The sequence below is a fragment of the Orycteropus afer genome, unplaced genomic scaffold (assembly GCF_000298275.1).
Source record: "Orycteropus afer afer isolate SDZICR_OR568_19922 unplaced genomic scaffold, OryAfe1.0 scaffold00053, whole genome shotgun sequence".
In the NCBI taxonomy this organism is placed as follows: Eukaryota; Metazoa; Chordata; class Mammalia; order Tubulidentata; family Orycteropodidae; genus Orycteropus; species Orycteropus afer.
The window spans coordinates 14223136-14239552 of record NW_006921640.1 but is presented as its reverse complement, the minus strand read 5'-3'; the positions used below and the strand labels follow the sequence as shown (position 1 = coordinate 14239552).

The 16417-nt window shown below is 37.6% G+C and overlaps 1 protein-coding gene across 1 annotated transcript in view; it reads left to right on the top strand.

Moving 5' to 3' along the window:
- Positions 1-3709: 3709 nt before the first annotated feature.
- Positions 3710-16417, top strand: part of ADAMDEC1 (ADAM like decysin 1) — a 102907-nt gene continuing 90199 nt past the window's right edge. The window contains exon 1 of the mRNA XM_007938784.1: positions 3710-3797. Within this exon, the coding sequence (XP_007936975.1) occupies positions 3710-3797 (88 nt within the window). The remainder of the gene's footprint in view (positions 3798-16417) is intronic.

Below are 16417 nucleotides of genomic sequence, written 5' to 3'. Positions count from 1 at the left end.
AAATATTCAGCATATACTAAAACAACAGCAACAACGGGAATGATAACACAATTCATAAACAAAACTAGCTCAGCACAGAAAATAATATGGAATAAACAGCCTGGTACTGGTACAATGATAGATAAACAGAGAATTGGAACAGAATTGAGAATCCAGAAATAGATCTATCCATCTATAGAGAGCTAATCTTTGACAAAGGGCTGAAACCCCTTAAATGGGGGAGAGATAGCTTCTTTAACAAATGGTGCTGGGAAAATTGGATATTCATTTGCAGAAAAATGAAATAAGATCCATACCTCACCCCAAACACAAAATGAACTCAAGATGGATCAAAGACCTAATTGTAAAATCCAAAACTATAAAGTTTATCAAAGACTAAATAGGGGCAAACATAGGGGCCCTAATTTATGGCATAAATAAACTTTCAAGAGTAAGCCAAAATCCATAAACAGCAGAAGAGAAAATAGATGGCTGGGACCTTCTAAAAATTAAATTCTTATGTGCATCAAAAGGCTTCTCCAAAAGACTAAAAAAAAAATGATTGGGAAAAAATATTTGGCATTGACATATCTGGCAAGGGATTTACCTCTAAAATTTAGAAAACTGCAACACCTCGACATCAAAAAGACAAACAGTCCAATTTAAAAATGGGCAAAAGGATATGAAGAGACATTTCCCAAAAAAGTTATACAGGCAGCCGACAAACACAAGAAGAAATGTTCACAATCATTAGCCATGAGAGAAAAGCAAATCAAAAAACAGTGAGATATCATCTCTTCCCAGCTATACCAGCAAAGTTCAACAAGACAAAACATAACAAATGCTGGCAAGGGTGTGGAGAGATTGGACTTCTCATACACTACTGATGGGACTATAAAATGGTACAACTACTGCAGAACATGGTATTGTGCTTCCTTAAAAGTTGGAAATAGAAATACTATTTGATCCAGCAAATCCACTACTACGAATTTACCCTAAAGGGGTAAGATCCAGGACACAAATAGATATATATGCACATCCATGTTCATTGCAGCATTATGCACTATAGCAAAGAGATGGAAATAACCTAAGTCCCCATTAACACATAAATGGATAACCAAACTTTGGTATATACACACATCGAGTATTGTGCAACATTAAAGAATAACGAAGAACCCATGAATCACCTCATAAAGTGGATGAACTTAGAGGACATTATGCTGAGTGAAATAAGTTAATCATAGAAGGACAAATATTGTATGAATCAATTGTTATAAAAAGTCAAAGCAAGGTTTACACAGGAAAGGAAATTTACTTTGTTGGTTACCAGGGATGGAAGGGAAGGGGATGGTAAATTCCTGACTCTTAAGAGTCATGTATTGATTTGGGTGAAGGGAAAGGCAATATAACAAAAGTGTGTGACCAGCACAATAACAATAGGGAAAAAGAGGACACAGAGAGGTGCACAAAAGGTATGGACAACAGAAGCAAATACTATTACATATAAAATATTGCATTATCAGTAACAACAAACACTAGTCTACGGGCAGATACATAGGCAGACAGGCAAGAAGATTAGGTATGTGTAGGTGATACATACCTATGACTACAGATAGACGTGGCTGATAATATTCCTATCTGCATATTTTTCTACAAAATTATCCATATACATTCTAGAACTAAGAGAGGAAAAGGTTGGGGTAGCTTCTTAGCCACAACCAAGCACCTGGAGGGAATGAGTCACTGGGCCTGTGGGCCCGGGTCCATGGTCTCAAGGGCCATCAAGCTCAATTGGAACAACATAGTACATAAAAATATTGTTCTACATCCTACTTTGGTGAGTAGCGATCAGGATCTTAAAAGGTCTTGAAAAGACATCTAAGATGTGGCTATTGATCTCTCCTCAACTGGAGCAAAGAAGAGTGAAGAAAATCAAAGACATATGGAAACAATTAGTCCAAGGGATTAATGGATCACGAGAACCTCAGCCTTCATGACCCTGAGACCACAAGTCTCAGGAGGTGATTGAAGATGGTGCCCATCTACTAATACTAACCACTCAGAAAGGGATCAAAATTGGAGATCCTGGATAAAGTGGGTGGAAAAATATGGAATAAAATTCCAAAACACAAAAATAACCAGAATTGCTGGTCAAATAGAGACTGGTGAAACCCTGGAGACGATGGCTCTGTTGTATCCTTCAGTCTTGGGCTCACTTCCAGGGATAAGCTCTCAGCCAAATAATAGAAATACATACAAGCAGAACACCTACCCCAGGGAGATACACCATAGAACGGTCAACCTTAAGAGATGAGAAGGGCAGCATTTGCATAGGGGGAAATCTGAACAGACAGGGATGCATAGGTAAGAGGGACACAAGGAAAGGGTAGTCACAGGGAGGAGACGGGAATAGAGCTGTTTATTGCTGGTATTATAATCAGTGGTGTGAAACAAAATGTGTAAAAACTGTCGAGTATAAAATGAATCTGCTTCTTAAATTTTCACCCAAATCACAATAAAAATGTTTAAAAAAAAAATTAACTCTCCCTCATGCCTAGCATTGAATTCCATAATTTTTAGGATGTATCATCTATCATTTTAATATTATATGGCTAATCATTCATGTAGGAGATCTGGTAGCATAGTGCCTAAGCACTTGACTGCTAACCAGAAGGCTGGTGGTTCAAACCCACCAGCCACTCCTCGGAAGGAAGGTTGGGCAATCTACTTCCATAGTGATACTGCCTCAGCAACCCAAGGAGGGGTCGCTATGAGTCGGGGCCGACTCGATGGCACATAACAACAACAACAACAACAATCATTCATGTTGCTCTCACCTCACTGAAAAAGCATCTTAAACAATTTTTAAAAATTAATATTATTTTCAAATCTTGACAAGTATACATTATATTTATACAGTATTTTCATTTTCTCCTGTAACAAATTATGTATCCTAATGTGAGAGATTTGGAAAATAAGAGATAGCACAAAGATAATACAAATATTCACTAACAGCACTCTCCAAGTATAATTAATGTTAACTTTCAGTAATATAAATTTCTTGTGCTTATTGTCATCTCTTTCTCTGTTATATAATTTACGTATTAATTTATCATGGTTAAGACATTTGGCTGCTAACCAAACGGTTGGTGGTTCAAATCCACCAGCCACTCCACAAAAGAAAGATGAGGCAATCTACTTCAGTAAAGATTTACAGCCTTGGAAATTCAGTGGGGGTCGTTATGAGTCAGAATCAACTCAATGGCAGTGAATTTAGTTTTAGTTCTTGCTATTTTATTATTCTAAATTTTACTTATAAACATGATGAAATTAACAAAATAATCTTAATGGCTGTATAATGATCTACTTCATGATTATACTTAATATCTTATTATTTTGCATCTAAGCCTTTTCTTCTCAAAAATGTTACTTATAAACTAATGAAATGATAGGCAGTTATGTACATATCATTTATGAGCAATTGTCTTGGTTTCCATTTATATTCCCCAGGGAGCGGACTCTGAAAATTTTAGCATGCATTAAGTTTACTATAGAGATTATTAGTGAACTTTCAGGAACAGCACTAGTGTAATGGAATAAAAGGAAGTAGGACCGGGCAGAGAGGGAAATTTGGCTGTGATGCCAACTCCGTGAAGGCCTTAGCTTACACTACTGTGGTTCTGAAGTTGGAATGATTCTTTAGAATGGGGCCAAGTTAGTGCAAATAAGGATGGGCCTTTATTCCCTCATGCCAACTAGTCATCGGATACAGGCTCTGGAAAAGGAATGTGAATTTAGGCAGGATGACTTTATTCAGTGTAAGTGTTTTCCAAAGAGGGATGACTGCTGTCTGCTGGCAACACTGCCAGCAACTGGAGAACTACATCTTTACGTCCTTAATGGGAATCTGGGAGACCCATCACAAGGTCCACTAGATATACTTACTTGTTTTGGATAGTATTTTATATATTGATATAGCTATCTTCAAAATTTTCATGTTGTTTGTGATACATTGTCAAATTGTTCTCTAGTAAGTTTGTATGAATTTAAATATCCATTAGTAATTTTTGAAAGTATCCCTGTATAGATAAGTATTTCTCTTTATCATTCTTATTATCTGTCCAGTATATCTTTTTATCTGCAGAGTATATTATAAGAATCCTTCATGCCTAGAAGATTCCTACACTGTAAGTCATGTTGGAAATAGTGCTCCAATCCTACTATAGCAATTTAATTCTCCAATAAGCTCTTTTCCAGATTCCTCTGTAACTATGTGTAGCTGTGGCTGACTCTGCCTTTCAGATGTACCCCCCCAGAACTTCAAATTGAGAGTTTGTAATACATAGATGTAAGGAGATGGAAAATTATCTTTGGTGATGGAATGAGTTGAAATAATATTGAGGTCCTTAGGAAGCTATGGCAGTGGTTCTAGCTGCTGGTTCAAGGTTGTTCAGTGCCAAATGTAAAGAAGTCAGCAGCATCAGCTGAATGACAGGGTTATCCAATACTTATTAATTCTGTTGCATAATACGGTCTGGGAGTCCTGATTGCATAGTCACTGGTTCTCCAGCCCTCTAACTAGTCTTCAGCTACTTTTTTTTTTTCCTCTTTATATTTTTAAACTTGTTGTTGTTAAGAATATACACAATTCAAGAATTTAGCAAATTGCAATTCAGCAATTTCTCCAAGTACAATTGATTACATTCTTCGAGTTGTGAAACGATTCTCACCCTCCTTTTCTGAGCTGGTCCTCTCACATTACATGAACTCACTCTCCCCTAAAGTTTCTATCTATTCTTTCAAGTTGTGGTTGTAAATTTGATCCCATATAGATAGAACTTAAAACAGCACAACGCTCAAGACAGACATCCTTTAGTAATTAAGCTAAACTTTTTTGCTTTGCGATTTCAGGGAATATTTTTGGTTTAAGGTTTAAAGATTATCTTAGAGCAATAATTCTGGAGATTCAACCAGCCTCTGTGGCTTGAGAAACTCTGGACTCCATGATAATTTAAAACTCTCTAAGACACTTGCCTGCTAACCAGACGGCTGGTGGTTCAAACCCACCAGCCACTCCTCGGAAGGAAGGTTGGGCAATCCTACTTCCGTAGTGATACTGCCTCGGAAACCCAAGGAGGGGTCGCTATGAGTCAGGGCCGACTCGACGGCACATAACAACAACAAGACTCTTGTATACAATCTTTGATAAGATATTCAATAATTGGACTTCCGGTAAGATGGAAGAATAGGTAGACACAGACCATCTTCAAAAAAGAAAAGAAAAACCAATTGACAGAGATATAGAAGATAATCCTGGAGCCCTGAGTTTTGAAAGGAACTATACAGAAGTGTATTAGGCACCAACTAGTGGAAAAACCTGAACAAAAGCAGTGAATACAGAGGTGGTTGGAGCTCTGGACTGTCAGCTACTCTGATGGGACCAATAGCCCGAATATTTCCAAGTGGTGTTGGGACCTGAGAATTGACTTAAAGATCAGCCCTGGTCACCACGGGCTGCAGGGATGAGTGCGCTTGTGGCCTATGACTAGGAAGGGAAACAGCAAGGACAGAGACAACCTGAGCTATTGACTTTCTGCTATCCGGAGGGTGCAGCTATTTTTATTGTTTACACATGGCAGCCATTTTAGATATTTAAAGTGACTGAGGGTGCAGCCATTTTGAATCTTCACAAGTTGCAACCATTTTGGGTTTTAAAGGGATAGCATTCTCATTTGGATTCCAGGGACCTAAGAATAGGCTCTGTTTGCCAAGGTCGGCAGGGACATATGAGAAAGTGACTACAGGAAAGGAGATGACAGGTGGTGAGTGTATAAGTTGTATAAGTGCTGTCAACTAGTGATAGAGGAGCACAGTACCCTGCTTGAATAGATAACATATAAACAAAACAAAATGAAAATCATGGGCAAGTCACTTCAACATACAATCACCAATTAAATAAAAACACAAAAATGTTATAATGCCTCAGAGACAACAGAGCATCACAGTCCACACAAAGAAACAAGATAAAGCAGAAGAAACAAGGGATCAAGATACAGACCCAAAACACATCCCTGAGGAAGATGCAGCATTGAAACTCCCTGATACAGAATTCAAAACAATTATATTTAGGTATCTTCAATGAATTGAGAGACAGATTAAGGAAAACACAGAGAAAACCCTAGAACAATTTTGAAAGACAATACAAGAACAAAATGACAAAATAAATGAAAAATTAGAAATGATACAAAATCTACACATGGAAATCCAGAAGATCAATACTAAATTTTCAGAAATAGATAAGACATTGAATGGACAAAGGACCAGCATTGAATCAATGGAAGACAGAACTAGGGAGATTGAAGGCAAATGCTTGAACACTTCTTTGGAAAGGGATCAATCAGAAAAAAGATTTCAAAGTCGAAATTCATTCTGGTAGGAATAACAAATTAAGGAAGTGCAAAATAAAGTATCCCCTCCTGATGTATCAGTAATTTTTGAGGAAGAAGCTCTTGGCTGCTGAACTGCAAACAAATGTTAAATTTTCTCCTAGAGAAGGTTCCCAATTCATAGGCCAAGAGTTATGACTTGGAGAATAACAGGTATGAGTCTGGTCTGAGTCACTAAACTGGCCTTTTAACCTCTTTAACTGCTGTGAAGTAGGTCTATGAGATTTGTGTGTGTTTTGGGACATGTTGTGAATATAACAGAGTGGACTCTGCAGTAGCCAGTTCTGGACAGTTATTGTTTTTGTTGGGTGCCATCAAGTCTATTCCAGCTCAAAATGACCCCATGTACAATAGAATGAAATATGCCAAACCTGTTCTATCCTCATAATCATTGTTATACCTGAGCTGTTTGTTGCAGTCACTGTGTCAATCCATCCCATTAAGGGTCTCTCTCTTTTTCACTTACCCTCTACTTTACCAAGCATGATATCCTTCTCCAGGGACTGGTTCCTCCTGATAACATGGCCAAAGTATGTGAAATGAAATCTTGCCATCCTTGTTTCCAAGGAATATTTTGGCTGTACTTCTTCCAAGACAGGTTTGTTCACTCTTCTGACAGTTTATGGTGTATTTAGTTTGTAAAAACCTGTAATTCTAGGCAGAGAGTCCTTTAATCCTGGATGCAAATATAGGGCAGAGCAGATCCACAGGAGAGCAGACATCTTAGATAGAAACAAGGGGAAAACAAAAAGGAATTTCAGTGGAAATATGAAGAGGAGCAAATAAAAAGAAACAGAAAAATAAACTTCCAGTGTATGAGGGTAAAGAGCAACAAGGATGAAAGTAAAGAGTCTTCCTACCTCTTCCAATTAGTAGCTTTTTGGTCATATGCAAATTAAATTTTGTGACAATATTTTAATCTCCTTATTATAAAATGGAATTAACAATACATGACTCTTCACTTTCCAAGGAGGGTATACTAAGACACATGTAAAGGTAGGATGAAAATACGAAGAGAAAAGAAGATGTCCATGGTCTGTTGTTGTTGTGTGCCGTAGAGTTGGACGAGACTCATAGTGACCCTTCCTTGGATTGCCGAGGCAGTATTACTATGGAAGTAGATTGCCCAACCTTCCTTCCGAGGAGTGGCTGGTGGGTTTGAACCACCAGCCTGCTGGTTAGCAGTCAAGTGCCTTAGGCACTATGCTACCAGAGCTCCTGTAGACCTGTAGAGCTTTCCATGGTCTAGAGAGGTGGATATTGTGCATCTACTGATGACTCATCTGTAGGGTAACTCAGCCCAGTAAGTTAGTGGTGAGACCCTCTCTGTGCAGGTCTACTGTGACACACATCTTCATGCAGGAGGCAGGATTTGGAAGAAATTTTAATTATTTGTACATAATTTATTGGCAAGTCTCAACTATTCTTGTTGTTGTTGTTGTTGTTATGTGCCGTCAAGTCAGCCCTGACTCATAGCAACCCCTCCTTGGGTTTCCGAGGCAGTATCACTACGGAAGTAGGATTGCCCAACCTTCCTTCCGAGGAGTGGCTGGTGGGTTTGAACCGCCAGCCTTCTGGTTAGCAGTCAAGTGCCTTAGCCACTATGCTACCAGAGCTCCTTGTCTTTTATTGCCCCTCTGAAATGTTTTTAGATTTAATCTCCATATCTCTACTTAGTTTCCTCCTCACACATTAAGTCCAAATCTCAACCAGAATTTCTGAGCTAAAAAGTCAAAACTACACTAGATTGCTCAATGACCCTGGATTTATATTTTGGGAAAGTTGCCAAACACTGATTTCACAATGCTATTAGAAAATTATAATCACAAGTTGTAAATTTAATAATATTTTTAAAAAATCAGGATAGCATAGGACAATAGCAAAAGTTTATATTTATAGAGTGTATTATGATTTATACAAGTCTGTATGCATGTGTATGCATGTGTGTAGGAGTTCATTTAACTTTTCCAACAATCCACGTGAAATAACAATCATTCTTCTCATTGTACAGAAGAGAAAATCAAGATAAAGACAGAAATATGAGTTTTGTCTAAATTACACAGGTAGTAAGTGTAATGAGGACTTACAGCCAACTATTCTGAATCCAAGTTGCTAGCTCCATCCATCTCAGCACACTGCCTTCAGAAAAATTATTTTGCAACAGAAACACATATTTAATGATATAATATTAAAATCAAATACTGAAAATTAGTAGATTGTTTTATCTACTGCTGTAATTTGTTTTACAGATAGTTTCTGGCAAAAAATTAATCTGATGTCACAGCCAAATCATGTGCCCTATTCCTGAAAATCACTTGTCAGATTTAATTTCTCTCATTCTTTAACTAGTGGTTATAGTTTTTGTTAGGTGCATTGAGTCAGCTCCGACTCATAGTGACCCTATGTACAACAGAACAAAACACTGCCTGATGGTGCTCCATCCTCATAATCCTTGCCATACCTGACCCTGTCATTGCAGCTACTGTGTCAGACCATCTCTAGTGGTTATTATAACCAAAAAACCAAACCTACTGCCATCGAGTCTATACAACTCATAGTGACCCTATGGGACAGAGGAGAATGGCCCCATTCCAAGGCTGTATATCTTTATGAAATAAGTAAATAAATAAAAATATATTTTTATGAGGGAGCTCTGGTAGCATAGTGGCTAAGGCACTTAACTGCTAACCGGAAAGCTGGCGGTTCAAATCCACCAGTCACTCCTTGGAAGGAAGATGAGGCAATCTACTTCCATAGCGATACTGCTTCGGAAACCCAAGGAGGGGTCGCTATGAGTCAGGCCCGACTCGACGGCACATAACAACAACGACAACATATCTTTATGAAGGCAAACTGCCTCATCCTTGTCCTGCAGAACAGAGGATAGGTTCAAACTGCCAACTTCTGGTTAGCACCCAAATGCCTTAATCACTGTTTCACCAGAATGGTTAGCATAGAACCTGGCAAATGGTAAGTACCAACTAAATTTTTATTTAGCAAAAGTTTTCCATTAAGATTCTGGATCTATACTTGGTATAATTTACTTTGACTGGGTTGTTTTCTTTAGTTTTTTACTTCAAACATTTACAAAGTCCTCATTTACTAATTTCCACCAGGGATAGAATAATTAACCTCTTTCTCTGTCCAGAGAATCACAGCCTAGTTTCAAAGATTGACATAAATAAATATAGAAATAAAATAATGGTTAAAATAGAGATAACATGAGTACAAGGGAGCATGGAGAAACTGTTTATCAGGAGAGAGGATGAAAAATTCCTCAGGGATGATGACATTTATAAGCTAAATGATAGGTAGTTATTTAGGGAGAGAAAAAGGACATGGGCATTCTAAAGAGATAAGAAACAATAGCATGTACAAAGTCAGGTTTCCAGAAAGGGTATGGCATGTTCAGGAAACTGCAGGCAGTTTATAAGGATAGACTGAACCAAAGCCTTTTATTTGCTTATTTTTAATGAATCACTTTCCATATTTATGTGTATTACTTTCATTAAGCATACACACACAATTGTGTATACACAAATTAAGGAGGCTTGGAAACATAACACAAGAAATAGTGAAGAGAATTAGAAGGCAAGAAAGTTAGGAAATAATAAGAATGTGGATCTGATAAGCCCATTGAAATATAAAACATATGGCTTTACATGTTTGATTTTTAATCCAAACTTTATAAAATTTGTATTCCAAACTTTATAAAAACAAAAACAGTTAACAAAACAAAAAAAGTAAACAAGATTGGTAGGAGTTTCACAATGTCCATAAGGTAAAAACAAACAAATATGTCACCAACAAGGATTGGGGGGGGGCTACACACACAAATCAAAAACAAGCAAATAAATAAAAATCAGTGCATCACAGGAAACACAGTTTTCCCTGCTGCTGACTCTTGAAAGAATTTTCATGATGATGTTGCTGTTGGATCAAACTCGAGAATTTGATTCTACATTTTATCTGTGTTCTCATCCTGATAGCTCTTTGGTAATTCAAAAAACACTCTTGGCTGCTTGCTGGCCAAAACTCTGGTCGAATCCAGCTAGAAATGAACCCTAGCAATGCATAGGCATAGGCTCCAATTAGGACACTTATAAGCATCTTTTAGCATCATGTAGTGAAATGGAGTCATTATTTCTAATTCAGCTAAAAAAAAAAAAAAAAAAAACTCACTGCCGTTGAGTCGAATCTGACTCATAGCCACTTCTCCTTGAGTTTCTAAGATGGTATCACTACGGAAGTAGATTGTCCAACCTTCCTTCCGAGGAGTGGCTGGTGTGTTTGAACTGCCAGCCTTCTGGTTAGCAGTCAAGTGCCTTAGGCACTCCACCACCAGAGCTCTTATATACCATGAATTAAGAAACAAATAACACCTTCTTAAACTAGGATCTTATATCATCACTAAACAAAACAGATCATTTCACTTATTTAGAATACTCATTTGTTGTTGTTGTTATTTGCCTTCAAGTCGGACCCAACTCATAGCGACCCCTCCTTGGGTTTCCAAGGCAGTATCACTACAGAAGTAGGTTGCCCCATCTTCCTTCCGAGGAGTGGCTGGTGGGTTTGAACCGCCAGTCTTCTGGTTAGCAGTCAAGTGCCTTAGGCACTATGCTCCCAGAGCTCCCAGAATACTCATAGAGTTTTGAAAATATAAAGTGAATCTACTGCCATCAAGTCCATTATGACTCATAGTGACCCCAGAGGACAGAGTAAAACGGCCCCATTGGGTTTCCAAGGCCATAAATCTTTATGGAAACAGACTTGTCTCATCTTACTCCCACAGAGCAGTGGTCATTTAGACTAACTACTGAGCCACCATGGCTCCTTTTAAAAATGTATACATCAGAGCATATTTAAATATACCAGTAAATGGATTTTATAACTGAAAACGTAATGGCTTTATACAACTGATGCTAGGTCTGTCACTGTGTAACTATTAGTTTATAAAGTCTTATTTTCATCTCAGTTAATTATTTGAGAACCTGAATCTGTATTTTTTCTCCTTAGAGGAAGATTACTAGGCATATTATTTGATAATTAAAACATATGTAGAATTTTACAATATTTACTCTCTTACCCTGTAATGACTTTATTTGGATCAATCATTTTCTTCATTCGCCAAAAGTCAATGTTGAAAGTGTTCTTCATAAGATGAGCATTGAAATCATTTTTGCAACACAGAAAAAGTACAGGCCTCAAGTTACACAAACAAAATCTGAACATGGGGAGGTGCCCATGTTCTCTAGTACTGCTCTAACAGAAATACCACAAATAGATGGCTTGAACAAACAGGAATTTGTTCTCTTAGAGTTTAGGAAGCTGGAAGTCTGAGTTCAAAGTGCCAGCTCTATGTATGGCTGGGGGGTGAATGTCCCTCAGCCTTGGGCTTCAGCTTTGCCTCTTGCTCCCGGCCTACTGAAGCTGGAGGTGTCTCCTAACTCAGGCTGCTGCTGGCTGCTGAGGCTAACAAGCCCAAGGTTGACAAGTAAAATGGCCCAGTCTCAAAATGACCAAGCAACATGACAGGTCACTAATTCAAGTCCATTAACAGTCCCAAGATTGTCAAACAATATGGCAGGTCATTGAAATGAAGACTCAGCCAAATGTAGGATTCAGATGTGCCAAAAAGCTCAAAACCTTTCTTAAAGCATCTTCTTATATACTGGAAGCTGACCACATCCCTAAGGCAACTACTCAGCTGCTCACAGTAGGTTCCACTGCAGAGTTGATTATCAGTCTCCTCATGGAGAATGACTACATCCAGCTGTCCAGCCACTCAAAACCAGGAGCAACCATGTTGACATACAACATTAACTACCACAGCAGGGGAAAACCAGACATTAGGATTTTTTTTTTTTTTTTTTAATAAGTTCTCAGGGTGATTCTAAGGTTTACTGTTGGTTAAGAATCAAAAATTTAATGGAGGTATCTCAGTCATCATTTGTTTTCAATATTCAATCTTTACCTTTACTTAACAGGTTAATTACATCTTACCAGTTGTTGTTTATTCATACAAATTAAGAATGGCAAAAGTAATCTAATTACACGAATTTTTTAAAAATATTATGTTTGTCAGTTATTTCAACTATGTATCTAAAAACATTGTAATCAAATCCTCAGCACAGAATAATTGGCACCTAAAACCGCTGTGCTTTAAACTGGAGTGAGAAGAAACCAAAAGTAATCATTAGAAAAAAGGCTACAAAGAAATCCTAAAAAAGAAAAAAAAAAAAAAATCACCTTGTAAGTAATTAAGAACAGATGGTGTTTAGACTTGAGGCTATTATTTTCTCTCTTGATGTTGCTAAAAATAATTTATATAAAAAATATCAAGCCTAAAGAAGAACATAGTTGCAATAGCAGCAGAATGCAAAGTGTTTGAGGAGAATCTGATCAGCTGCAGTACCGCATCCTGGTTCATTGATTCCTTTCTGGTTCATTCCCGCCACCAAGCAGAAAAGACAGAACGTTTTGTACTGATCAAGTTTCCAGGAACATTTTATTTTGGTACAATTGGAGATAATAGCACAAGTACAATTTATATTTGAGTTCTCTAATTTCTCCTCAGATCACAAATCTCCTACACACTGACACAGGGGACCTCAAGTATCTCTCCTTCAGCAATTTGTGGGATTTTGCACTGATGTGTCCAGCCACTAAAGCCACATAGGCTGTTCAATTTAGACTTATATTTTCTTCTTAAAATAAAAAGCGGAGAAGCAAAGAGAAAAAAGGAGGCTATGCTTATTCAACTTGGTTTTACACTGAAACATATTTTGAAGGGACTAAATGATGTAATTCTGAGTGAATTTAGTGAAAAACATCTCTCTCTCTCTCTCTCTATCTCATATATGTGTGTGTGTGTGTGTGTGTGTGTGTGATTTGATGCAAATAAATCGTTAACATGGCACAGGTCCTTTTTGTCTAGTCCCAGAAGAACTAAGACAACTGGAAAAAGCCCCTGGGGAATTTGGGAGTGAGGCTGGGTTCATTTTGAACTTCTGTGTTTTGCTTTGACTTGTAACATGAGGCAGCTCTCCAAGTCTGTGAATGTGTAATCCGGTAAAGAAGGCAAAGAGCATAACATTGTGCTACTCTGGCTCATCGTCAATTTTGCATTGGAATATACAGTGTTGTCTATATACCTGCAGCAACAGGGAGAAGTCCTGGAGAACACAGAAATCAAATCAGGGTGACAGAGAAACCCTCTGCTGTGTGAAGCTGGGAAAGGAGACAAGTTGGTCATTGTTTTGTTGTTGTCATTAATTCGGTTCTGACTCCCAGTGACCCTATATACAATGGAAAGAAACACTGTCTGGTCCTGCATAATCCTCACAATCTTTCCTATGCTTCAGCCCATTGTTGCAGCTTCTGTGTCAGTCCATCCTGTTGAGGGTCTTCCTCTTTTTCACTGATCCTCTACTTTACCAAACGTGATATCCTTTCTCCAGGGAATGGTCCCAGCTTATAACATGGCCAAATTACAAGAGAGGAAGTCTCACCATGCTGACTTCTAAGAATCATTCTAGCTGTATGTGAACATTTGCTTGCTCTTCTGGCAGTCCATGGTATATAAAATAGTCTTCACCAACACCATAAGTCAAATGGATCAATTCTTCCTGGTCTTCCTTATTCACTGTCCAGCTTTCACATGCACAAGAGGCAATTGAAAATATCATGGCTTGGATCAGTCACCTTAGTCTTCAAATGATATCTTTGCTCTTTAACACCATATTTAAAGAGGTCTTTTGCAGCAGAATTTCCCAATGTAATAAGTCATTCGATTCCTGACTGATGCTTCCATGGGTGTTGATTGTGAATCCAAGTAAAATGAAATCTTTGACAAATTCAATTTTTTCTCAGTTTATCATGATGTTGCTTATTGGTTCAACTGTGAGGATTTTTGTTTTCTTTATGCTATGGTGTAATTCATACTGAAGGCTGTAGTCTTTGATCTTTATCAGTAAGTGCTTCAAGTTCTCTTTACCTTCAGCAAACAAGGTTATCCCATCTGCACATCACAGGCGATTAATGAATTTTCCAAACTTGATTCTGTGTTGTTCTTCATATAGCCCAACTTCTTATATTATTTGCTCAGCATACAGATTGAATATATATGGTGAAAAAGACAATTTTATGACTCTGATGCACATCTTTGTTGCATGTAATATTCTATTGTTCTGTTTGAATGACTGCCTCTTTGTCTATGTATATGCTTCTCATTAGTACAATTAAGTGTTCTGGAATTCCCATTCTTCAAAGTGTTACCCATAATTTGTAATGATCCACACAGTCAAATGTCTTAGCATAGTCAATAAAACACAGGTAAACATCCTTCTGTTATTCTTTGCATTCAGCCAAGGTCCATGTGCTTTCAGCAATGATATCTCTCATTCCAAATCCTCTTCTCAATCTGGCTTGCATTTCTGGAAGTTCTCTGTCAATATACTGCTGCAACCTTTTTTGGACTATCTTTAGTAAAATTTTACTTGTGTGTAACATTAATGATATTGTTCAATAATTTCTACATCCTGTGGGATCACCTTTCTTTGGAAAGGGCACACATGTGGATCTCTTGTACTCTTGGCCAGGTATCTGTTTTCTAAAGTTCTTGGCATAGACAAGTGAGTGCCTGCCTCCAGCACTACATCTGTTTGCTGAAACATCTCAATGGGTATTCTGTAAATTCCTTGAGCCTTTTTTGCACCAATTTCTTCAGTGAAGCTTGGACTTCTTCCTTTAATACCATTGGTTCCTGATCATATGCTTCCACCTGAAGTGGTTGAATGTCCATCAATTCTTTTTGGTACAGCAACTGTGTATTCCTTCCATCTTCTTTTGATAATTTCTGCATTGTTCAATATTTTTTCCGTAGAATAAATACTTCAGTGTTACAACTCAAAGCTTGATTTTTTTTTTTTTTTTAGTTCATTCAGCTTGAGAAATGACAATGGTATTCTTCCCTTTTGATTCTCTAACTCCAGGTCTTTGCACATTTCATTTTAATATTTTATTCTTTTCGAGCTGTCCTTTGAAATCTGTTAAGCTCTTTTATATCAACATTTCTTCCATTCATTTTAGCTACTCTCTGTTCAAGAGCAAATTTTGCTTTCTTCATGTTTTATATCCTTGATATCCTCCCACAATTCGTCTGGTCTTTTGTCATTGGTGTTCAGTGCTTCGAATCTATTACTCAGATGTTCACTAAACTCAGTTGTGATACACTCAAGGTCATATTTTGGCTCTCATTGACTTGTTTAAATTATCTTTGGCTTCAACTTAAACTTGCATATGAATAATTCATTGTCTATTGTATAGCTGATCCCTGGACTTGTTCTAACTGATGAAAATGAGCTCCTCCATCAACTCTTTCCACAGATGCAGTCTATTTGATTCCTATGTATTCCATTTGGCAAGGTCCACTTGTATTGTGTATATTGTTGAAAAAACATGTTTACAATGAATAAGTCGTCGGTCTTGCAAAATTCTATCATGCAATCTCCAGTGTCATTTCTATCACCAAGGCCCTATTTTTCAACTGCTGATACACCTTCTTTGTTAACAACTTTCACTTTTCAAACACCAGTAATTACCAATACATCTTGATTGCATGTTTGGTTAATTTCAGATTGCACAAATTAGTAAGAATCTTCAATTTCTTCATCTTTAGCTTTAGTGATTGGTGCTTAAATTTGAGTAATAGTCATATTAAGTAGTCTTCCTCAGAGACATTTGGATATTATCCTATCACTGAGAGCAATGTGCTTCAGCATAGATCTTGAAATGTTCTTTTTGGTGATGAATATGATGCCATTCCTCTTCAATTTGTCATTCCCAGCATAGTTGACCATATGATTTTCTGATTCAAAATTGCTGTACTAGGACATTTCAAGGAGCTCTGGTAGCATAGTGCCTAAGGCACTTGACTGTTAACCAGAAGGCTGGCGGTTCAAACCCACCAGCCACTCCTCGGAAGGAAG